Source organism: Doryrhamphus excisus, linkage group LG22, assembly GCF_037039965.1.
Source record: "Doryrhamphus excisus strain RoL-2023G ecotype Guam linkage group LG22, RoL_Dexc_Guam_v1.1, whole genome shotgun sequence".
NCBI lineage: Eukaryota > Metazoa > Chordata > Actinopteri > Syngnathiformes > Syngnathidae > Doryrhamphus > Doryrhamphus excisus.
In genome coordinates, this window is record NC_136378.1 from 10,975,735 (window position 1) to 11,001,665 (window position 25,931).

Below are 25,931 nucleotides of genomic sequence, written 5' to 3' on the forward strand. Positions count from 1 at the left end.
TGACCTAACAAGCAAGTTTACCAAACACCTGATCTTATTTCACATCACCGAACTTTATGTATTTATTGAGGTTTTTTTCTGGTTAAGTACAATATTGATTGTCTTTATCCGGAAAATACACATTTTCTACCAATGATTTGTATTCTTTGACAGTGGAAAAGTATAAAGGAGGTGACATTTTCAAACAGCACATTCACTTTCATCCCAATCACACCCCCCCTGTCTCTTTGGCATTTATGGCTTGGCTTGTGAGCGACAACAGAGATGTGGATCTCGAGGACCAATTAAATCGAACTGTGCCTGCTGCACATTAAGACTGTGAAAATACAGAGGTATGAAAAAGTTTGTGCACCCCTGATAATTTTCAAGATTTTCCTTTATTAATTGCTGGTTGTTGGGGTCAGCCATTTCAGTTAAATATATCACATAGGAGACACAGTAGATAGATGAGAAGTCAAATGAAGTTTATAGGATTTACACAAAGTGTACAATAATCATTTAAACAAAAGTAGGCAGGTGCCTAAATTTGGGCACCCCAACAACAATATTTTTTTTATCCAAACAGTGTATTGTGACACTTTTTAGCCATAAATTAGCCACATCGCTGCCACAGGGTTCAAAGCGTGAGGCAAAAGTAGCTGGCCTGGTTAAAGGAAAAGTGCTTCTAGCAGAGAAATGAGTATTTTAGGGAAATCTAATGTCTGTTTTTTTGTTTTCTGTTTGTGTTCCCTAGAAGCTGTCTCAGCTCTCTTTTTGTGAGACACTCTGATATTCACAGCTAGTGGGAGAACGCTCCTCAGGCTACTAACTGGAAGAGAGCCACGGGAGGCTTGTTTGGCCTGCAGAAACGAATAAGTTTAATGCCTTTTTTCCGTTTTATTTATTTACACATTTGTGTCAGCAATGCTCAATGTGTAAGAAGTGAAACATAAATCAACTAACATAATTTGCCACTTGCAAAAAGAAGAGGCAGCAACAAATGTTCTTATCTTTTGAGAGATCTAAGTAGAATGCTGCTGCAACATTTGTGTTGGTCCAAAAATGAGAATTTTAAAGCGTTCACAGCGTGTTGTTTTTATATTGCCTGCAAGAACATTAAGGACAAGTGATGGCGCATATGCTTGCAGGCAGTCAAGCATGCAAACACAACATATTTATATTTACACTCTCAGGTATGCCGCAATAACACACACATTTCAGATACAGTGCTTGGATTTAGACTTTCAGAGCAAAATTAACATTTAATTTGCTGTGAAATCAGCTTTTAACACCATTAAGTGAACAGTACATCAATGATGGCAGGGTTAAAACTGTGTTTTTATGCTCCTAACTCTCTGAGCCATCGTGATTAAATGAGCATAGTATACCACAAAGGGGAAGACGAGCCGGATAGAAGAAAATAGAGAAAAGAGCACTTATTACTGTGATCCTTATGAGTTTGTCCTAATTAGCATAATGAAGAGAGGAGAGGATTAACAGAGAATAGGGTACACACAACCATGGAAGAGTACAGTTGCCATGGAAATGAATAAGTGATAGGAGTCAAAGTTAGGCCACTGGTCTTCTACTGGTCTTATCCTGTGTTGGCTAGTAACAGCTTTATTGAAATGGTGTTTATCTACCGGGTTTATATGATTGTAACAAAAGCTGTGATATATTTCAGAGTTGGGGTTATAAATCCCCGACTGGAAAAAAATAAATAAAATCCTTGCAGCAAAAAACATAGTTTATTCTTTAAAAAAAGAACTTGTATCAAGCCAGCTAACGTGGTTGTTTTGGTCATTTTGGCATAGATAGTAAGCTCAAGCTGATCCGACAAGTATTCCTCAAATTCTGGAAGTGGCCTGTGATAAACAGTGCTCTCTGTGTATCAGCTTTGTCATCTCGGAGGATGACAGGCGTTGGTTTTCCGAATGTAGCGATATGGGACTCCCTCTGGATGCAGAATCTCATCTTGATATCTCTCTGCATTGCTATTGCCATCAATGATGACAAACCTTGTTTTTACAGTGATGGAGAACACAGCATCACACGACCTTCACTTAAAGGTGTTACTCATGCAGTGCAGCAGTCACTGTGCTCCCCTGCGTGTATTATGCACTAATAAATGATACGGTTTGTAGGCAGATTTTTGACTTATTGCTGAACAAAACATCCCTCCCCAGGTTCAGGTCATTGCAGGTATTGCTGACACTAATGCCAGACGAAGGGCAGTCATGGCAGCCCGATGAGCCCAGCTGTGTGCAGTGCGTTCTGAGCTGCGTACGCAGTGAACAGAAATATTTTGTTAGTGTTTGTGTCATATAGAAAAAGTATCTTGTTCACCGTAAGCAACTGCAAATGGGCATCTACTGGCAGTCTAACAGACGCCATCTACTGAAAAACAAATGGTAGCTTAATGAAACAAGTTTTTCTAACAGCTTTTGTGTGACAAACAAAGCCATGTCCTTGGAAGACAAATATATTCATACTGCAGGTTCCTTCCAAGCCCTTATGTTGCTTGTGCTGCTGAGAGAAGAATATGAAATAAAAACAGAGTGAAAATAATCTAATTTCGTTTTTTTATAAAGTCAAGTAATCAGCACACTGCATGTCTACTTGCATATAAATGTGGGATCTATTTTGGTTTAGTTTAATCTTGTCTGTGTTGCTGTTTTATTAGAAAATTAGGTTTTTGAGAGATTGTCTTTGTCTCCATGTATGTGGTTGGATGTGAATGATTGCACAAGAATGCTTTTACACGCGTTTGTTATTGAGGTTACAAATAGGGACGGGGTAGGCATGGGCCGGTTTGAGATTCTGATAATCTTGGGCAAAAATATTACTGTTTGACTGTTTCACAATATTATAATTGCAGCTCTAAAATGTGTTATTTTTATATATCCTTATTGAAAAGAGAAACAAAGTCAAGTCAAAGCATTTTTAAACACCATGAAAGTGGAAAATATGTATTGGTGGTCCACCCTGGAATCACACACCCTTCGTGGGTAGGGACATTTTGGTTCTTTGTTGGAAGGCGGCGGGCACTAGGCATCAGATGGGGGCATTTGGGGGCTGTGGAAGAGGGGTCAGAGTGGGTTGGCCATCAGGGTTGAGGGTATTTTTGGGTTTTGCCTGGGGGCCCGAAGCCCCCAGGGTTTTGTTATGGTATGTGTGGACGTAGAAAGAAAAAAATATATATAATATTAATATTCTTTTAGTTATATTTCCGGATAATATTTTGATATGGTTGCATATTAAAGCAAATAGAACTCCGGTATCTGAATTGTATCATACAGGCAGATATCCAAATTCAGGTATTGGGATAGAATTGGAAGTGAAAAATGCAACATCCCTTGTTACAACTTTTATTCAAACCTAGTTTGAACTTTCGAGCACACAGAAACAGTCACTGCTACGTGGCCAATCATTTGCATGACAAAGGCTTGCTGGTTAATTATTTAAGGTGACTTATTTCATCAATACAGGAGAGCTGTATCCGACTGCAGGGACATTCTGAGACACTGGCTTCTACAGGACTTCATTATTTATGGGAACCACAAAGAGCAACCAGCCAAGAGGTAGGGAGGAAGGATGGACGGAATGAGAGTGAGCAATAGCTAGCGAGCGACAACAAAGGCAGCAGCATCTTGTTACATGTGTATTAAAAGTTTTCTCTTTTAGGTGGTAATGAATATTTCACAGGGTTTGAAATGTAGACGGGGTTTTTCTATCTGTGTGAGTGCAAGGCGTGGCTAGAGAGTGACACTGCTGCAGAGGAAGTTTATGGTAAGGCTTACACAAGAGGGCATGGCTTATGATATTACATGTCAATGTATGTGAATGTGTTATTCCTAAACACCCCAAAAAGTTTTATCACTTATATGTTCCTACAACTCATTTAAAATGTGTTGATGTACTTTCTATGAATTGCCTGTGTAGCACGTGTTTGCGTGCTCCATGTTATGGATTAGTCGCAGGTACTTGTCTGTGCTTCTGCACAGCAAGGGTCATGTTTAAAAATAACCATAATCCCATTGGAATGTATGTGCTATATTCCTTGGTGTCTGCCCTCCGCCATGCCAGAAAGTGGTGGAGGATTTCGCATTTGTGAATGGTTTGTTGAAGTGCTTAATACGAACCCTCCACAGACGATCATGGTCCATATGAGTCTGTCACAATGCACAAAAAACATTGACTATTTATGAAGACTTTCAGTACATTTGCAATTTGCACAATTTATCAATCTCCTATGCTGAATTAACACAGTATGTGTTTTTGTTAATAACAACATTTCTTTTTTTATCCTCCCAAAGACATGCACCACATCTACCGTGCTAGGTTACTAATATCATCGTGCTTGAGTGTGTGTGTCTGTATTTGGTCGCACATGTAGGCTTCCCTCAGTATGGGATTAGTCTAGTTCCTGCCTAGACACCTGTGGTGTAATCTGGAGGTTAGGCATAGATGAAGATCAGAGCTAAAAAGTAGTGGGAGTGTTAAAATGTAAAAGGCAACTGACTTGCTTATGAATTCTATATATCCGAATTCTGTTATATTGTATTTTTAGGACTAAAGGTTGCACTGGAGTATAAGTAGCATTTATCTAACTATAAAACTAATATCAGAGAGAGTGTCATGGCTGCTCCGAACAACATTAAATTCAGAAGACGAAGCCAGGGGGAAAGGGGAATGTTTACACCAATAAGGAGATCAACTGAAGCTACAGAAGCTGAAATAAATCATATATATGGATACAATAAAAACCTGCCTGTTTAATAAATGTCAGAATGTTCTTGAGGAAGACGGCTTTAATACGTGGCATGATGCCTGGATGCATCCCCGGTGTGTAGAAACAGCCATATTTTTATACTAAAACCTAATTTTTGTATTCAGAAATGGAAAACCAGAAATAATTAGTGCCCTATAACACTTTTTCAAATTTGACATTTCTCAGTCCACACAGGTATCATACAAGGCAGACACGTATTATAAAGCATGCTGTGTATCATGATTATAAGTCCCATGGCCAGCCAAATTATGAAAAACAAGTGTATATATTATGCTATATATTATAATGCGAAACATACAGTAAATAAAGATTGTAGTGATAAGCAAAAAAACAATGAGCAATTCACATGCGATTCGGGCGCGTTTGTCCATAGGCATGCACCCTACCCGGCATACTGTTGGATTTTCTTTTTAAATTCCTAATAACTTTAGTTTGATTCAAGTAGCTGACCCTGAAAATGGCAACACGTGTAAATTATCCTAAATCGGATTTGTGTGCACAGATGCAGTAAGTTCATTAATTTTCTCAGGTATCCACATGGAATTATACATTCCTTCAGCAGTGAACAGACTCATTGGGTTAAGGCAGCGGATAAACGCTGGATCAAAATCCGAGCTTCACTTGCTGATCAGGTTACAGCTGAAGTGTTTCCTTGGTGTGCAACTCAATCAAAGCCATTAATAGATTAACAAACACCTTGTAAACAAACGTTCAGTCTCGCTTGTACACTTATACACTAACTATGAAGTTCACATCAAAACTAATAGCCGATATGTGCGAAGGCTCTCTGTGTGTTGGCATTAAAAGCCAATAATGGCCTGCTTTGTGTACCATGTCAGCGGCTCTGTCTGGACATACATGCCATACATGAATGGCGGAGAAGAGCGAGATTGAGGAGCTTTATGACACTGGATTGCAATCATTCACTGGAAAGAAAAGGACTCATGCTGAATACTGACAGATGTAAAAGTCAACTGCATAGTTTGAAATGAATTGTGCGTGATGAATACCAATGGCAGCGTGTGCATCTGGTTGCCAGCACACAATTGAACAAAGCCTTTTGTTTGACTGTGCTTGCTGTTCTCTTCAGTTGAGCATTTTACCTGAACTTGTTTTCTATTTCAAGCGAAGGTGAAGTAAAGGAGAGAAGGATCATGATGCAGCTCATCACCGAGCCTGCTGTCTCCTACCTTGTCTCCTCCATGAGCTCTGGCGCCCCACTGGGAAAGATGAGAGACTTGATTACAGTCAAATTAGCAAATGAGCAGGTTAATTACAGAGCCAAATTCCTGTATAAGAAGTGTCATTTCTATGAAAGACACCCTCACTTCTGCTCAAACTGTCTAAAGAAAAAAAGGGAGAAGGAAAACAGAGACAGACACCTTTTCCTTACCTTTCATTTTCAAGAATACACCCTGGCGTCTGCCCCTCTTAGCTCAGAAATATTGTTTTAGGTTAAGGGGAAATTGTGACATCAATGAGGTATTTTTCCCTTCAGAGGACACTGTCACCCTGCCCCCTACATTTTCTAACTTCCTTACTCAGGAGGGTGCGTCAATCCCCTCATCCCAGCTTTCGACCCACTCTTTTGCTCACTGCCTTTCATCCTTCACTTCATAAGAGCTTTTTGGAGGCTTCAGAGTTTTTGTATGTGGTGCAACTACATGTAAAGGAATATCTGAGGTTTTTTTAAGGTTTGCAAGGACGTTCTAATTTCCCCCCCAACAAGTGCTGCGTGAACTCACTGGAGAAAAGGCAAAGTAATTAAGCAGACAAGAGAGCGCTCTCGGCTGACCTTGTTTAGAGGCGGCCGCTGTTGTTCATGTCACAGCCTCCAAATGAATGTTCAGGAGCCGCATGTCTTAGTAGACGGGCTTCTCTGCTTTGCATTGGGTTATGTGCATGACAGGTAGTGTGTGTGTGTGTGTGTGTGTGTGAGAGAGAGAGAGAGAGAGAGACAGAGGAAGAGCGAGCAAGATGGATGCATTTTGTGGGTATGTGTAGATATGTACGAAGTCTGGAACAAATGGAGTGAGAAGCTGAGCAGCTTGCAGAGGACAAGTAGTGTGGGGTTCGTGAAGAACATTCGCACACACGCATGCAAAGATTATTCACATGACACATGAATTGCCATGACTCACACGAGTTCACTTATCAGACGCTGTCATTTGTGTGTCATCACTGAGGCAACCTACCGCAACTCTGCTAACTTAATTTCCCTGCGTGTCACTGTGGCACTTTTTCCAGAGAATTTGTCTCAGATGTTGTCGTATGTCTTAATGAAACTGAACACTGACTGTTGGCTCCTCAGAGTTTATGCTGATTTAGCCAGAAGGATACACAAGGTCATGTGGGAGGCCTTTGCACTCAGGGAACTTGGAGAGGGTCCAGCAACCAAGGGAAGTGGCGGAGCATCTATATTTTATCTGTCATTCATATTTGAGTGCTGTCGATGGGGAAAGAGAGGTAGCACATGTCTCAGTCTTTACATTTACACAAGTATTCCAGCGGTAGGTTATCTATTTTAAATTATAGCATCAGCAACCTCCTCCTTTTCTCCATTTCTCTGCCTCTCTGTTTTCCCCTACCCACTTAGACAAGTCTATTGGATTTTTACTTTATTCCAAATGAATTGAGCTGCAGCGCTCATGTCGAAACGAGCCCAGTCAATTGCCTAAATGTAACTACGCTCAGTTATCGGTACTGCACCACATGCTATTTGTGGGAAACCTAAGCATTATAAACAAATAAAACAGCAACATTGCCTCTAGTCCCTTGGTTGGGAATGTACTGCAGTGGTGAATGGGCAGGGAGCGTGAAATTCAATATAGGCCTGTGTGTAGAGGAAAGAGAACACTCAACCTGAATCGTCATCAATATAGGATAATACAAGAGTCCTATTGTTGCTGACCACTTGGCCCATCTAAATATTTAGTATAAGTTACCTTAGCCAAGATGACTCACTTAAGTAACAGGACTGTATATTAATATTAATATTAATTATGTTAATGTTGTTTTGACCATACCATGTAAAAATCATTGAGTGAGGTGTGTGTGGGTGGCTCTTATCTGACTTAAAGGTTCCATAAACATTGGTTTGAAAACGACAACCACTACCAACTACACCCCTTAAATAGGATAACATTTTAATATTATGGGCTAGATGAAATATAAACACCTTTTTAAAACAGTTACACCAAAAACCTCAATTTGTTATCGTCATGAAGGTGGGATTTATAATATGACCGTACTACCTCAATTTCCAGACTAGAGAACACACAGGTATTTAAGCCGCAACCACTAAAGTTGCAGAAACAAACTAATGTTCTGCACCACAGACAAGTGTTTGTCAAAATTGTCCCCTAGCTGTTGGGGTGGTCACTGGGGTGGCCAGAGAACGGTCAAGGCTGGCCACGGCCACCCTATCCACCCTATAGCTCTGAATCAGAATAATGTAATGTGGGGTAATGTGTGACCAACACAATCATTATCTGGCTGTCACAACCCAGTCCTGTAGGAGTCATTCAACTAGCTGACTCTTGCCAAACCAACGAAGGAAGTAGAACACATGCCCATCTAAGCCAAATTTTTGAAAAGATCCTGCAAATGTGAACCAAAAACATACTGGATTTGTGCCATTATCATGCTGTGAAATCAGCAGGCTTGCATGCACTGTGAGAGGCCCAGAGACTCTTCTCTCCTTCACTGATTTGCTGAAACCCAGTTGTTACCATAGAAACCTATTTGTCACCAGCTATTATTGTGACATTGACCCAAAGCAAGTGCTGTGGCTGAGTGTGTTGACCTCACACCATTTGTCGTAGGGTGCCTTTTGAGGACGTTGTATTTCTCAGAAAGAGATGAACTCAATGAGGCCATCCGCTGATGCTTCATGGCACGCACAAAAAAGTACAAGCTTATTGTGTTTGTGCACTTTCCTCTGGCATTCCACTGTGAGTGTTATGTGTGCACACGGCGCTAAGTGACAAGGTTATAGGTAACATGTGTCTCCTGTGATGGATGACCTTGGGGTACGCTGTCCAATCCATTGTGCAGATACTATCAGAGCTACACTCCTGCTGCCACCAGCCCCACAGATAACCTCTCAAAGAGCCACATCGACTAATGTGACCTCCCTCTGCGCCATGGCTGCAATAGATTTTAGCCATTCTATATTCAGTAAAAAATGTCATCCTGTAATGTTTTAGTGTACTATAATTTGACTCAACTTTATTATGGTTACAAAAAAATACAAATAAAAATGTTTTTTGTTCAATGTCCTAGTAACCCCAACAGCTACACAAATCCATCCATCCATTTTTTATGCCGCTTATCCTCAGTCGAGCCGCAGGAGTATGCTGGATCCAAATTTTACTCAAGATATTTTTTTTCAACAATTGGGATCATGCAGAAAATCTATTTATAACAATGTAAGTCAATAGACAGATATAAATATGCATTTATATTTAGGGTTTTTTTTCATGATTAGGCAAGAGTCTCACCTGCCTCATGACCACACATCACTGATTTTATGATATAGCTTTTGCATTTCATTCAACGGTACTGCAGAGTGGCCATACAAAAGCCTACAGTAGCTGTCATTCCCCCATCTTACCCCTCATTTAATTTCTTCTGTGTGCCTTCCCAGCCACGTCTTCTCTAATGAAGCTAAATCTAGCATGCTAAATGGAACCAGTCAGCTATGTCATTGGTGCTGGAGTGGCTGTAGTTGTCTTCTGCTGGACCCAAATGCGCAAACACAAATTTAAAAAAAGCATGATGATGGTTTTGCAGACATTTGCAATGCAGTGGGCATGTGTAGGCCCAATCCGACACATTTCTCTGTGTGGTAGCTGTGGAATATGACACCTCTTGAATTCATCCAAAAACAGAGGCACCCCATGTGAGGACTGCAAAAAAACTGATAAAGCAACAAATTTAGAACATGTACATCCACTGTAGCATCAGTTGAGGTCCTGTTACACAGATCAAGAGTACGGAGACACTCTCTGCAGGCCACCAGCCTACTGATTGCGCTACTCTTAGCTTCAAAGTTCTCAGCTTTTGGGATTTGTATGGAATCTAATGGCTTTGGAGTGTGAGTGCACATAGTAACACAAGTGGAAAAGCGGCGTAATAGAGCACCCTACATGACAATCCAAAAAGCACACACGCTTAGGGATGTACACATGTGATCACACACTGTGTAAAATCTCATCTTGAAGTCCAATATATCCCTCACAAACCCATTAAAGGTGCTTCATACAAAAGCCTCTCTCAGGATACAGTGATGGAAGTGAGAGCACCGACAGAGCCGAAAGTAGGAAAATTGTTAGTAAAAGTGGACTTTTTGTGCACACTACTGACTCAGGTTTTCTCAGTTCATTTGTGGAAATTCACAAATTTACAGTTAATAAGCTATAAAATACTGCACACTGCAAAAGCTATTTCATTTCCTGGAAGTCGCGGTTCTTGGGACCATATTAAATTTGTGGAAAAGTGAGAGTTAAGCTTGTGTGAGTGAGAACAATGCATCGTGTGTCTCCCAGTATTCTTCCATCAGCCGTATATATGTACGTGTTGTGCATTTCTGATTGTGCTATGTGAGTGTGTGTGTCAAGAAGGCCTTCTCGAAGCTATTAGACTGAAAAGGAACTGAGCTATTAGATTGAATCTGTAGGTGTAATAATAATATGTAATAACGTGCTCTTGGGACAAGCAAGTTCCTTTGCACCGTGTTTGTAGTTCTGCATGCCACCTTGAATGTTATCAGCATATTTTAATGTATTGTTGAAACAATCAATTTTACTGTTGCTACTGAACATTTAACTTTGACGTGTTTCCCCAATGAACACAGAAGTAGCTCGGTTTCAGGGTTGGCAGTGACAAAACAAGATATATTGCAATCAAGGCACTGCAAGACGCCTAACTTTGCCAATTGTTCCCCCAGGCGCTGTAGACCTGCCCACTGCTTCAGTGTCTCACTAATGATGTCTACTTGCTGTTTTCAGTACTAAGTGGGTTAAAATCTGGAGCTCAAATGTTGTGTTTGGATCTTTTTTTGTCCATGATGAAATCTTTATTTCAAGATGAAAAGCAGTCTTTGTACTTAAAAGTGAACTATAATGGAGTGGTTCTTTTCGAAGACCAGTTAGTTCAAACACATTTTGAGTTGTTGTGCCCTCCATTGATTGCTTCCAGGGAAATAAATCAATTACGCCTCCAATGATGCCAAACAACATAAGCTTGTGACCAATGTTTAAAGAAAAAAAGAAAAAAATATATATATATATACAGTGAAGAAAATAAGTATTTGAACACCCTGCTATTTTGCTATTTCTCCCACTTAGAAATCATGGAGGGGTCTGAAATTTTCATCGTAGGTGCATGTCCACTGTGAGAGAGATAAACTAAAAAGAAAAATCCAGAAATCACAATGCATGATTTTTTAACAATTTATTTGTGTGATACAGCTGCAAATAAGTATTTGAACACCTGTGTATCATCTAGAATTCTGACCCTGAAAGACCTGTTAGTCTGCCCATTAGAAGTCCACCTGCACTCCATGTATCATCCTGAATCAGATGCACCTGTTTGAGGTCGTTAGCTGCATAAAGACACCTGTCCACCCCATACAATCAGTAAGACTTTAACTTGTAACATGGCGAAGACCAAAGAGCTGTCCAAAGACACCAGAGACAAAATTGTACACCTCCACAAGGCTGGAAAGGGCTACGGAGCAATTACCAAGCAGCTTGGTGAAAAAAGGTCCACTGTTGGAGCTATCATTAGAAAATGGAAGAAGCTAAACATGACGGTCAATCTCAATCGGAGTGGAGCCCCATGCAAGATATCACCTCGTGGGGTCTCAATGATTCTAAGAAAGGTGAGGAATCAGCCCAGAACTACACGACAGGACTTGGTCAATGACCTGAAAAGAGCTGGGACCACCGTTTCCAAGGTTACTGTAGGTAATACACTAAGACGTCATGATGTGAAATCATGCATGGCACGAAAGGTTCCCCTGCTTAAACCAGCACATGTCAAGGCCCGTCTTAAGTTTGCATATGACCATTTGGATGATACAGAGGAGTCATGGGAGAAAGTTTTATGGTCAGATGAGACCAAAATAGAACTTTTTGGTCATAATTCCAATAAGCGTGTTTGGAGGAAGAAGAATGAAGAGTACAATCCGAAGAACACCATCCCTACTGTGAAGCATGGGGGTGGTAGCATCATGCTTTGGGGGTGTTTTTCTGCACATGGGACAGGACGAGTGCACTGCATTAAAGAGAGGATGACTGGGGCCGTGTATTGTGAGATTTTGGGGAACAACCTCCTTCCCTCTGTCAGAGCATTGAAGATGGGTCGTGGCTGGGTCTTCCAACACGACAACGACCCGAAGCACACAGCCAGGAAAACCAAGGAGTGGCTCCGTAAGAAGCATATCAAGGTTCTAGCATGGCCCAGCCAGTCTCCAGACCTGAACCCAATCGAAAATCTTTGGAGGGAGCTCAAACTCCGTGTTTCTCAGCGACAGCCCAGAAACCTGACTGATCTAGAGAAGATCTGTGTGGAGGAGTGGGCCAAGATCCCTCCTGCAGTGTGTGCAAACCTGGTGAAAAACTACAGGAAACGTTTGACCTCTGTAATAGCAAACAAAGGCTACTGTACCAAATATTAACATTCATTTTCTCAGGTGTTCAAATACTTATTTGCAGCTGTATCACACAAATAAATTGTTAAAAAATCATGCATTGTGATTTCTGGATTTTTCTTTTTAGTTTATCTCTCTCACAGTGGACATGCACCTACGATGAAAATTTCAGACCCCTCCATGATTTCTAAGTGGGAGAAATAGCAAAATAGCAGGGTGTTCAAATACTTATTTTCTTCACTGTACATACGTATATATAAAATGTATCATATATATATAATATATTATTATATCCTTATATTGGTTGGCCATCTTTTATTCAGGTAGTCATAACAAGACAATTAAATCCATTGGGGACTGCTCCACAAATATTTTTGGGGTTAGTTTTTTTCTTTAACATATTTTCAAAAGCAATTTCCCATCTTTGAAGATTTGTACCTCACAGGCAACAATGACAAATGGAGGTGAAAAATAGCTTCACTCAAGTTCAGGTATGAATCATTGTGGCTTCTTTTGACCCAGATGTGTCTACCTGGGTTGGAGCAAGACGCCTGATGTAAGTCTGACAATCTGCTCCCCTCCCTGTTTTTTCACTTTTTGACATTTCAGCCCAAGGAAATGACTCTTCTCTGGCAATTCTTCACTGCATGGTTCCCTCGCTTGTGGGTTCTATAGAGCATGCTGTCACTTATGCTTTTTGATGTGCGACTTATTGCACTATCTTGCAGTTTTGTTGAACAATCAGTAACTTCCCTACAAAGAAACATGGAAGTTGAGCTGACTAAAGTGCTACTCGGTGGTTAACCTCTGCATGTAGAGATCTCGAGTGACATGGATGCAGAAGACGCATGTTGTACAGTTAAAACCAGCCAAAGCCCGAGTGTCACCTCTGCCATAGTGTTAATTAGACAGTGTCACCGTCTGTCCCCAATGACATTTATTGCACATATGAATATTTTACCCTGACAGATGGTAAGAATGTCAAGGCGTGACACTGAGTTATTAAGCGCTGGCCCTCTCCCTTGGAGACAGAATGCCGGGCTTGTCACCACTCGGTTGTTTTAATAACTCACTGGGAGCTTCTTTGCAAAGTTTGCCCTAACTGTGGTGAAACAGCGTCCTAGGGCATAGGTGAAAGAATCTTCACCCGTCAGATTGCAGAGAATTGGACTGTTTGGGAATTCCTTCACTGAATAAAAGAACAGGCATTCTTCCATACTTCTGCCCCGACTGCTTCCACCTGCAGACTGATGGGCTTTTTTCTTTTTTTCAACATCTGACCTTCACCTTTACTCTGTGGTCAGATGCACAGCTCATCATGGACCTCCTCTGTAATCTTTTGAATGTGATATCACACTGCTGTAGTGCAGACAAATTCTTTCACTCATTATACTGCATTCCACTGAAGGCTTCTATTCCACTTTTTACGATTCTTTCTAGGTCCTCATTGACCAGCGTACATGTTGGACTTATTACATATTGTTCTCTGATTTGGTTTTTCACTGCCGCATAGTGTTACGTCCCTGTGTCAGAGGCTCTTAATTTGAAAACAAAAATTGTATCGAAAACATATGGAACCGGGACACAAAAGTATGGAATTGAACTGAACCATGAATGAATGGTGATGGACAAAAGAGTGACAAACTGACACAGCGGTTCAATGTAGTTGTTAAGAGGGAGTGGATTGTTCAGTTTTGCATATACGTCAGTTGTAGCTTCCAAAAAGGCATCTATAATTTAAATGTCGAGTCATTTCAACGTGAATTATGTTACAGCACAGTAAGCTGAAGTCAATAGCAATTAGAGTAAATGTTTTAGCTACCCTGTCTTAACAGGTGACACATCTCTTGCACGTAAGATTTAAGATGAGGATTTATGGTGGCTGTATTTTCTTTTTACATACTTGAAGCATCAATAGCAGACAAAACTGTCTTGCAGGTGTTAATTTGTATTCTTATCAGCCGATAAAATAATTTGTGTGGTTGAATTGGTGGCAACATTCTTTAGTGAAATGATGCTGCCTGTGTGTATTTGGAAGCCTCACAATTTGCATCCTATACTGCAACAAAGGCGCATATCTTTGCAGTGTTCTCATTAAGGCACAGCTCACTAATCCCAGTAATTGTGTGAACATAGCCATAAAATGAACTGAACCCACCAGTAAACATTATTACATGCTACATTTGCTCAATGTACTCACTGTTACTTAAACATGTAAGTGAAAAATTAACAATATAGTGGTACAGCTGATATGTGTACAGGCATCATGTTGGTCCAGGGTCTGGGCATAATACCCTGCAGTAGTCATCATGGAGGTTAAAGTTGAATGAAACTAAAACGTAGTGACATTGCCTTTCATTGCAATGACCGGCGACAACGTGCAATATTACTCTGTCTACACATTACTCCACCTACTTACGTAATCTGTTCCGCACACATAACCAGCTTTATGTCACTTTATTATTTGCACAGCTAAAATTTCTAAACTAATGCTATGTTTTTTACACAGGATATATACTATACATAAAAACGTATATGTACTCATTTCACTCCCATTTTCACTCCCAATCGATCTTTTTTGTCCTTTCTGTTTGCTGTGTTTTAACATGTCATTTAAGTCTGGTAAATAAATTCATTAACAAAACTATTGATGTTTTGCTTTTGTTTGGTGGGCATTCTCTGTAAACTCAGTCCGTCTGGTATCATTTGCACATCCGTTCACCTTTCTTTCTTATTTTGATGCTTACTTTGGACTTCAGCAAATCCCAATGAACTTGTTTTCATGCTTGCAGAAACTGCTACATGACTGGCTGATTAGACATTTGCTTTATGAGCATAAACTGTAGCAAGCCCGTAGGCACCAAAGTGTGTTTCTGGTGTTCACTGTATACAATGTGCAAATGAAATTGACTTTTTTTTGCATCATTTGGGGTCTATAATGTAAGCCTGGTTTGTTTAGTTATTCCGGTTATATCCTCCACGCTGTTCAATGTGTCTCGTTGCCACAGCTCATTCTCATCTTCTCAGTCATGTTTCCCATGAGTTTTTGAGCTATGTGTAATTACCCAGTTTGTTTGCGTCTTGGCTCCAACTGCCTGACTTGTCGCAGCCAGCTTGTGTTCACAGGGCACTGGATGTGCGTTTGCGCAGGGGTTTTGCATTGCACAAATCACTCTTTAGCAAATATGGGTGTGACAAGCAAGAGCATGCAACAGTGCCAGTGGGTTTCTCGGCACATGTGTGCATCACCCCAAATGCACGCTGGCAGCCATGGGGAGACAGAGAGAGGGACCATGTCATCTCTAATCCCTTTGTTTTGAGTCAGATTAGAGCTTTGTGAGGCGTTTGCGAGGCCTGCAGAATGTGGATTTAAGGATTAGTCTAATAAACAGAGGCTCTGTGGCACTCTGGCGGATTGTCCTGCATCCTTTTATTTATATTCTAACAAATGAGAAAACAGACATAAAGGAGGACATGGAAGGTGGAAGATGTCTTAACAGAGAACCATCACACAAATGATTGTCTAAATCCCTACTAGACATGCTCTGATGATGCAATAGTAAACTTTAGTTTTACTTCAAAGTATGAAAGCAGTATGTAAAACCTGATAGAATGAGGTTCAATTACAGAGATAAATCAAGTTTTATTTTTGTAAATGACCTTATTGCTATGTGGCGGTGCAGATGAGCGGCGACCTCATTTGAAGAGTCTGCATTTGGTTTATGATTCCTTCACTTGCTAATGAGGGCCTCCAAAATCAGAGCTTTCAGAACTTGTTGCATAACTGCATGACATTAAAAATGAAATTGTTGGAAATTAAAATGCAAATGACACAATAACCTTTGACATTATGGGAAATTACCATTTTACATCTCCATGGATTTCTGAGGCAAACATTAATTTTAAACTCCTTAGTGAAATGTGATATGATTATGCTAGCTGATTGTACAAAAACATGCTTTAATGGCACACAAATGTCATGCCAGATATTACAAAAATAACCCTGCTAGTAAATAGCACAACTGATCACATTACCTAATCAAGTGATTTTCCTCCTGTCGGGCAAGGAGGTATGAAGGTGATGGGATGAAGTCATGGCGAGAGGGAGCTCATCTCTGCTGTCACCTCACGGGTCATGTTGGGTCGTAAAAAAAACTTGCTAAACTTGATTATTGCAAGTGTAAACTTTATCTCTGTATACGATAAGTGTTTTGTCTTTCAATCACACACAGAAACAAATGCGTGTTTTTTTCTCGTGTGGGGCCTTTCAGTCAAAACCGCAGCATTATCTACATGAACTCTGATCTTCCTGCAGTCTAAGTCTAATATGTTGGTTAGGATCATTTTTCTTTTGAGCCTGATTTATTTAAGAAAGGTTGATGTTATTACATGCCATTTATTTTTAGCAAGCAAAGTCGTGTTTCTGCATGAATGCTTGACTGTTATTATTATACAAGAAGAAGAACGATGCTATTAGATGCATTCAGATGCTATTCTCTCAGCATGGATGGATGGACAAATATTGATTAGGGCTGTCAACATTAACAGGTAAATAATGTGTGAATGCATATTCTATTTCTGTGTTTGTTTATAATGCAAGCGTTAATGCTTGTGGGTCCTAGAAAAAGATGCATATTGGATAACTGTTCCTTAATTGGACAGACATGGCTAAAGAAAATGGTGTAAACAAGTTTATGTCAAATTAACAGGAACATTTTTATTTGTATTTATTGTTGCTGTGAACTGAGTTACTTTGAGTCACTGACAGGTAGAGTTTGCTTGTGCTTTCGCTTCTTTGTATGCCTGTGCAGATTTCATCAATCATCCAGGTCATGGTAATCCATCTTAGTTGAAGACGTTACGCCTTTAATTCGAGGACGTTTATTTGGGCCTTATTTTGTGCGTGAATCTTTTAAATGGAGTAGCCTACTGCTTTGCATTGTAGGGATCATTCTGGGAATCATTTGTTATTTTTCTGGATCATTTAAAACATGACCATTTGTTTAAAGCAAAAATAAGTGACTGGTCCTGAATTATTATAACGTTAAAAATATCTAATGAAAGTAAAATTTAGACGCCTGATTAATTACTGAGGAAGTAGGACATTTGGAATTGATTATTGCATTTTTTTAATACGTGCATGTTGTTTTAATGAGTCCACAGAAGGAGGAACTACCAATGCATGCTGCAATGCATCCTTTTTTTTCGTTTTGTTATACTTTATGGTAGAAATGGACTTACACTAATTCATTGACACCATTAGCCTCATCTACAATAAGCCGCTTTTCTCAGTTGTCTATCCAAGCCACGACTTTCAAATAAATTGCCTCCATCTGAGACAAACTTCAACATAGTAATTTTCAAAATAAATTCTCCACCTTCCCTGTCGTCTTGCAATTACATTTGTCATTCTGCCTGGATTTCATGGTCACTTCACGGTCGTGGGTGTGTCTATTTTCTCCCTCATCTAACTACGCTCTCTCATTCTGTCAAGCAAACATAGTTACAGGCGGCCTCATGTATGTGTTTGCTTAGTTTCGCATTTGTCTTTCTCGTCGTCTGTTCCTTTGTGCATAAAAATGCAAATCTGTGGTCCTGGCCGGTAGCATGCCACTAAATCTTATAATGGCGACATTCAGAATGATAACAAGTTAAGTACAATTCTTATGAACGAGATAATCCACTTCTGTGTGATGTTCTCGAGAGGTCGGGCTGCTGTCACTAGAGTAATTAACAAGCTCAAGATGGGTGCTTGCTCCTTTGTGAAGGTGGCTGCCTCGGTGACCTTGAGGAAAACACAGACGTGGGTGGAATGTGATTGATATGCGATCCAGATCTCTTGATTTACCCCCTTGCTTTCTTCACTTTATCCATCTAGCTCTCATTCTGTGACCTTTCTCCTTCTGCTTATCTTAACACTTAAACCTACTTAACTTTCAAATGACTGCTTAACACTTTTTGTGGGGCTTCTTCACACACATGCAAAACACCTGTTTAGAACTCTATTTGTATTAAACACTGTTTTATTGGTATAAGGCAGTGCTTCTCAAGTCCCTCCTTGAGGGGCCGCAGTCAGATGTTTGGCATGAAAGGCAGGGAGACTACTCATAAAATGTATTTGACTTTATTCATGCTTGAACGATGCTGGCGCCAGCAACTCATAGTGTTGTGTGCAGATAAATAAATATGATCAGGTTATGAATAGTTTTTCAGATGGGGGGCATGATAGAAAATAATTAGAATAAGGAATTTAGTAATGACTCGCCACTTTGGGGTTCTAATTTCACAGCCTCACTCACTGTCACAGTTTTTCAAAAATATACTGTAGTAATGATAAGTCATGCTCTTTTGTTGTGTTCTTGATGCCGATAACCCCACGGGTATTTTCCTTTAGAATGTGATTTGAGTTTTTGTGTCAGGCACAGTGTTTGTTTGTTATGGCCCTTGATGATGAAGCCCTGACCTGTTGTCTTGCACCACCATCAGGCCATAAAATGCATCTATACGTATAATATAATCTTCAAAGGTCCTAATTCCGAATGAACCCCACTTTCTAATATAGTGGGTAGAGAAGTTGATAATAAATGAATAATCTTTGGAGCGCTATTTGAAAAGTGTTTAGGAGCTACTTGCTGCTCATGATCTGCTGGCTGGAGACCCCTGACTTACCGTGTATGAACTCAGAGTGGTCCGTATGAATGGCCAATCAGCCAGCCAGGGGTCCCGACTTGACACGGTGTGACTTTTCAAAACATAATGATAGATCATCATCATAAACGGTCACCTCACCAAGCTTTCCTTGTTCAATATGTGCCTCACGCCAGTCTGTGAACCCCACTATATACTTTACTATACTTTACCTCTTGATAGCCTCACTCTCCATTCAATGTACAAACACATTAAGGTTGGACTCCTAATAGCTTGTGTGATGGATACCGGAGCATAATGAGCTCTTTATGATACTTAAATCCTACTGTTAATCAATGCACATAGCAGGGCACTTTTCAATACTACCTTCTAAGCATTTTAAAATGAGCCCTCATTGACATTATTGACTCCCATTTTGGATTCTTTCTTTTCCCCTCCATCTTCTTTCAATCATCCCAGCATGCAATTAGTTACATCACACTTTCAGAATCACATGCTGCCTTTGTCTTTGGAGCTTTTGTCTCCCGTGATATTGACAAATACTCTTCAGACAGAGAGTTATGGAAATGTAATGCTCTGCTCTAATGTAGTGGGTGGACCCGACTTCCTGTAACCTCAAGCAAAGAAACCCAGCCAGTCTATTTATTACCTTAAATGCCCCATACTGGCAGCTGCTGGGGGCATTGCTGTCAATTACTGCTGGTTGCTGTATTGTTGCACTTTGATCTTTAGCTGCTAATGTGCTCCGTTGCTCCAGGCTCTTGCACTTGTATCATACCGTATTAGCATCATCAAGTATAATCTGCATCCACAAGTATACGATTTGAATATATTAAAAGCAGGCGGGCTGATTGTGATGCAGTAGAAATGGAAAGCTGAGGTGACAGTATTTTAAGTGTTGAAAGTTGTTTTTGGACCGTGTCAAGTTCACGAAACAAATCTTTGTGTGTGCACAGGATGCATCCATGCTGGGCTGGTGCATTTGGATGTATGCGTTTCTGGGTGTTTTTGAAGTTCTGTGTGTGCACATCTTTGTCTGGGTGTGTTTGATTATCCCTTACAGTCTCAGAGGGAGCGGGATTCATTCTCACTCTGATAATGAGGGCGAGACTAGCAATGCCCTAAAGTCATTTCTCCCATTCTTCAGTCCTTCCTGTTGCATCTGTCTGCTTTTCAGCCCTGCTCACCCGTTTCCTTTTTCCCTTTATTCCTTCTCATGTCCTTCTGTCTCTCATTGTTCTGATGTTCCTTTATTCTCTGTCCCCTCTTGTCATCATTATTTTCCCTTTAGTACATCTATATTCAAGCGGTGCTGGCACCAACCGAATGGCAGGGACATGTTTGCTATTTTATGTCATAGATTTAGATTCTGATTGAACATTTCTCAGCAGCCTCACTAACATTTCCCTGTCTATAGCCATTTTCACAACAATTTTCACAACAATACGCATTGCATGTTTGTCTGCCGGACTGCTTAAATGTCCATTCACCACACTCATTTTGCTGACCTTTCTCTGTAGATTCTCCAGAGAGCCCAAAGCAACAGCAATGCATATATTTCACGACTACCCTTTGTTTTATTTCTATTTTCCAGGTGACTAAATTGGGGATTAACTCCAGCAAGGCCAACTCGGAGTCATACTTACAACAACTGCGTCCAAACACACCAGCATGGACCTAAAGGACCGAAGGCAACGCTCCCTGACCTGCTCCAAGGACTCCCCATACAGCACCTCATCCCTGGACGCAGATGAGTGTCGCGTGCCGACTCAGAAGTCTTACAGCTCCAGTGAGACGCTCAAGGCTTTCGAGCACGAGCAGAGGCTGCACTACAGTGGCTGTGTGACTGACCTTGTTCACCACGAGGCCGATGAGTACTCAAGACAAGGTGGGTCTACGGGTAAAAGAATTTTGGGGACTATCCATACTGTGCTAGACATTATACAGTCCAAGTTTACCTAAATGGCGCTCAGTGTGGTATAGATCTTTGCCAAGGTCAGTCAGCACAAAATTGTATTATTAACTCATAAATTAGCGGAAATGTTGTAAAATACCCCATGTCCTATGGTTATCAACAAAGTAAACCAATTCAAGTGTCACACCCTTATGTGGACCGCACTAAACTACAGTTAGTTGGTGTGTTCTTCACATGTCCACAAAAATCATCTACGATCCAACCTATGACCTCACTACTCATGTTTTTGTGTGTATAATGAGGGTGTGATCAAATATTGATATATTGTTTAAAAAAATGAATATAGTTCCTAAAATCTATGATCACCATTCCTCCTCAGTGAACTGAGTCACCGTTTACATGTCATTCAGGAGGAGCTCCTCGCGAGAGTCGTACCAGATTGGGTGGAAAACACAGAAGAAGAAAAATTAGATTAGAAACGCAGCAGCAAGATTGCAGCCTGCTGCTGTGTGACTAACAGAAACAGAGGTGGTCTCCGTGGTGACGTGTATTGTGGCCTATGATGCACAGTCCAGTGGGCCCTGCACTTAAAGATGCCTCGTGCTCCCAATCCCAGATATCAGGAGGGTTGTATCATCAAAGGCATACGGCTTAAAAAACAAATCAAACAATTGGACGGGATAAAGCCGATGTGCTTAAAAAGAAAGAATATACATCTCATTTCGTTTCAAGTTTCCGATTAAATATTGACATTCACGAAACATCACAGCACATGCAAAATTGTTGTGTGAACTATAGCGCCAGTGTGTCTTTTGCAAGGACAGAATGGCAACTTATCACTGTAATCACTCATTGTAACTGTTTCACTTTGCATGAGAGAACGCAAGTAGACCTTTGGCCCTGTCATAATGAACTTTGGTTGGCCGATAGGTCACTGTTACAGGGCGCGCCTGCTCTCTTAGGCGTGTCTGTAAACGTGTGTATACATGTGCACATGTGCACAAATATATATTCCATAAAACAGGCAGTATTGATCCCTGACTGGTGAAAGGAGACTGACTCAGTCAGATTGATCCACATATATTCCGTTCCATTTTCTGTGCATGGGCACAAAGAAGAAACGAGAAACAGACCACAATGTGATTGTTACATGTATAAGCATGTGCAACAGCACACAGAAGGGAAAAAAATACATCTTGCCTAACTGAGACAAAGGTATAGCATGAAAAATAGAGGATTGATTGGCATCATGGATGAAAAACAGAACGCCAGTGGTGTGTGCTGGACATACTCCATTGCTGCACAGAGCTGACATCACACTAGGCGATGGCTGGTCGATACCAACGTCCTCTCAGCCTATCAGCACCGTCAAAAGACCAGAGCCGCAGATGCATCGTGGGAAGTGTGGCCACAGGAGACCAACAGTGTTGCAGCACCATAAGGACTGTGACACCACAGGAGGAGTAGAGCTCAGAAGGCAAAGTGAGAAAAGCAGCAGATAAATACTTTAGGACTAGACACATTCACATAATAACTGTAAATGGGATATTGGCTCTTAGTATCGTGCTGATTTGTTATTTTGAACAGATTGTATTTTAACTACCAAGATGTCATCTAGTTTCTGAAACTTCCATCTTGAAAATCATACATAGTTTTACTTTTTTTTTTTTTTTCCTTCACTGCTTAGCTGACTGACATGGACAGTGGAGGACACTAAATTAAGCTTTAATGAATATATTTACACATTTAAGATGGGCACATTTTAAATTTAAATTAAGCCCAATAGTTTGTATACTAAATAATCTATGGACTGATTTGGCTGTGCAGTAAAATAGTATGAACTTTGATTAAATTATAATGATATTGGACATATGGTTGGATGGTTATGCTGCTCGCAGTGCATTTTTAAACCACTTCTTCACAAGAAACGGGTTAACCTATTCAAGGTGTTCAGTGGTGTGGCGATAGATACAATGTCGTTCACTCGGCTACTTTTGAATAGATGACAATCATTAACATTTTATATTATTTTTGGGAGGTAAATAAACATGACTACTGGAATTAGCAACCTAAGCCGACAGAGTGGTTAGCATGTAGGCCACACAGTCAGGAGATCGGGAAGACCTGGGCTTGATTCTCAGCTTGGGCATGTTGCATTTTCTTCAGGTACTCCGGGTTTCCTCACATTCCAAAACCATGCATGTTAGGTTAATTGGCGACTCCAAATTATCCATACGTGTGGATGGTTGTTTGTCTACATGTGCCCTGTGATTGGCTGGCGACCAGTCCAGGGTGTGCCCTGCCTGAAGTCAGCTGGGATAGGCTCCAGCATACCCCCGCGACCCTAATGGGGATAAGTGGTATGGAAAAATGGATGGATAACAGATAATTTCAAAAGCATGAAAAAAGTGGCCTAAATTTTGTAAAAATGTAAATTAACAAACTTTTTTTGCAGTATAATATTCAAGTATAAAGATGTGGAGGGCCCCAATCACTGTGCTTCCCGCGGGCCCTCAAATGACTAGATATGCCCCTGCTTCCAGCACTGTGTAGCCATATTTTTTGTAGCAGAATTCAGGACACTTGTGCATTTTGAATTTGAAATGAATACATAACGTGTGTGAATTCACAACTCAGTTTTGTGCATGTCCACGCATGCTATTTAGAGTCCACCCAGACAACTGATGATGAAAGAGAGAACAACGCAGCTGTGCGCTATTAAAAATAAATGGTGATGAGATTAGATAGAATTCATCAACCCCTTTGTCTTCTCAATGGCATTTGGAGCCTCTGCCAGCTGCTGACACTCTAAAGCATCACGTATCTTCTGCAGTAGAACACATGAGGCACTGGAAAGTATGCTGGGGCTCCTCCACAGTGCAACACACTCACACTCCTGCCTGTATTTTCTTTTTCGGTAAAAACAAACTGTACACATGGACTCCCTTATTTTTACCAAGTAGTATTTTTTAATTCCTGTTTTTGGCTCAAAAGATGTGTAGCAGGGATCACTGCATCAGTATGTAAATAGTGCCTCATTATACTAGTACGACAGTGCAACCAGAAAACGATTTAACAACACAAAGCAAGACCAAGCAAGTCACGCAGTAGTGGACAGCCATTTTTTGTCTTCTTTTTTCTTGCCGTGTGGCTGTTTATCGCAAAAAGACAAATTCTGTTTGGAGAAAAAAAAAAAACGTGTTTCAATGTTCCAATTGTTCTTATTGGTATTATTATTTTTGTCTCAAGGAAGCAAATATTCTTTGTCAACCAATAAAAGGACTGCAGCTCATTTTGGTCCAGTTTAATAGACCCATGCAGTTGATGTCACATGTGCCAAGGAGCACAATAAATACAAGCTAGATTCAAAAGTATTATTATTTGGTGACTGAGGTGAAAGCCCACATAGCTTATTCCAATCTTTTGGACAATTATGGAAACTCGATGTTTCCCTAACAACTCATCTTTTCTTCAAAGTCAGCTGGGTTAGGCTCCAGATCAACTGACTAAATTGGATAAAAGGTAAAAAAATAAAAATAAAAATCATAGAAGGTCTTCAGGAGTGCCCCTTGCACCCCAAAGGGCCTCAGCCAGATAGTCTGCTCTGACCTTTTTTGTAATGTGCAGTTATGGTGTAAGTCCAGTCCAGCTTATAGTTAAGATGAACCAAGGAACTTGTAAGGTATCACCACCTTAATGTCCCTTCCCTGGAGGTTCACTAGTGATGGTGGGGTGTGGGGGCGCCAACGACAGTCAACAACCAGTTCTTTGGCCTTGCTGGCATTCATTAGGAATTTTAAGATGGTATTTAAAGCATTAAACTGTGGGTGTCCTTATGACATGATGGTGCACAGAAAATGCCTGGTCTCCCTTAAGTTTGTGTAGAAGTGAGACTTAAGCTTGTGTGAATAAGAACCAAAATAAATTCAAACTTATGCATCCAATTCTTGTCTTTAAAAATCAAGAAGTCAAGAAGCATTCAAGAATGTGGCTTTGTCACAACCTTAATAAAAGAACAAAAAAAACAAAAACAATGCCTTATTGTACGTTCCATGGCAGGTGATGCATATTACACAGATCATGGTATACACAATTCATTGAAAAACAAAATCATAACACTAATGCAATTTCCCAACATGCACACACATTTGCAATACCGATTAACAAACATGACAACTTTCATCATGCATATGATTTTGGTTGTATAAAAATACATTGTTAACAGACGATGTGATTGTATGATCGTTGATTTAATCTATGTTTACTGCTTAATGACCCTCTTTGACTCTGCTTTGGCAGCTTTTGATAAATGAGGCAGATTGTAAATGTCACTGTTATCAAGTGTTTTTCCCCCCCCACCCTCGACTGAGTCACTTGTCTCTGAGGCTGTAATTAAACTTGTTCCCCTGCCACAGAATTTGACTGTGTGTGTATGTGTTTGGATATGTGTCGCGTTCTTAATGTGTAAGTCACTTTTCATACTTGTAATGTCCTTGCCACAGTCAACAGTGATACCTTTGCCAATGATTTGCTGTTCTGGTGATGTTGCCATGTGTCACATTTCACTGTGAGCTCCGTCTTCACAGTCTGAACTAATTTATTTTTGGACGAAATGACAGTGAAGCCCACTCACTAAAACCAAGATATTGCTGTCAGGTTTTTGTGTCCTTTCCCCCCCAAATATAAATAATCAGGAGTAATTTCATCATCTCTATACCTCAAAAATGAAACAATTACATTTTACAATTTTCATTTCGCTAATTTCAAGGAATACCCAGAAATTATGTAAAGATCTCTTGTCACTTTCTTCCAATGTTTTCCCTAGTGGTCTGAATTCACTAGCCCAACCTATAATGAAATTGAATAGTGTTCATATGACGTTTGGTCAGTAAGCACATGTAGTTAAGTTAGAAGCATAACATCCAGAGTTACTCTTTTTC

General features: G+C 40.3%; 1 protein-coding gene across 14 annotated transcripts in view; it reads left to right on the top strand.

Annotated features, from left to right (window-relative positions):
- The window catches only part of tenm2a (teneurin transmembrane protein 2a), a 186,028-nt gene that overhangs the window by 24,789 nt on the left and 135,308 nt on the right, over positions 1–25,931 (top strand). For 13 of the 14 annotated variants that reach the window (XM_058063577.2, XM_058063582.2, XM_058063583.2 and 10 more), the window contains exon 2: positions 20,671–20,964. In XM_058063577.2, coding sequence (XP_057919560.2) covers positions 20,748–20,964 — 217 coding nt within the window. In that variant the 5' untranslated portion in view covers positions 20,671–20,747. Of the gene's footprint in view, positions 1–3,467; positions 3,561–20,670; positions 20,965–25,931 lie in introns of all 14 variants that reach the window. The other variant, XM_058063578.2, reaches the window with a different exon arrangement.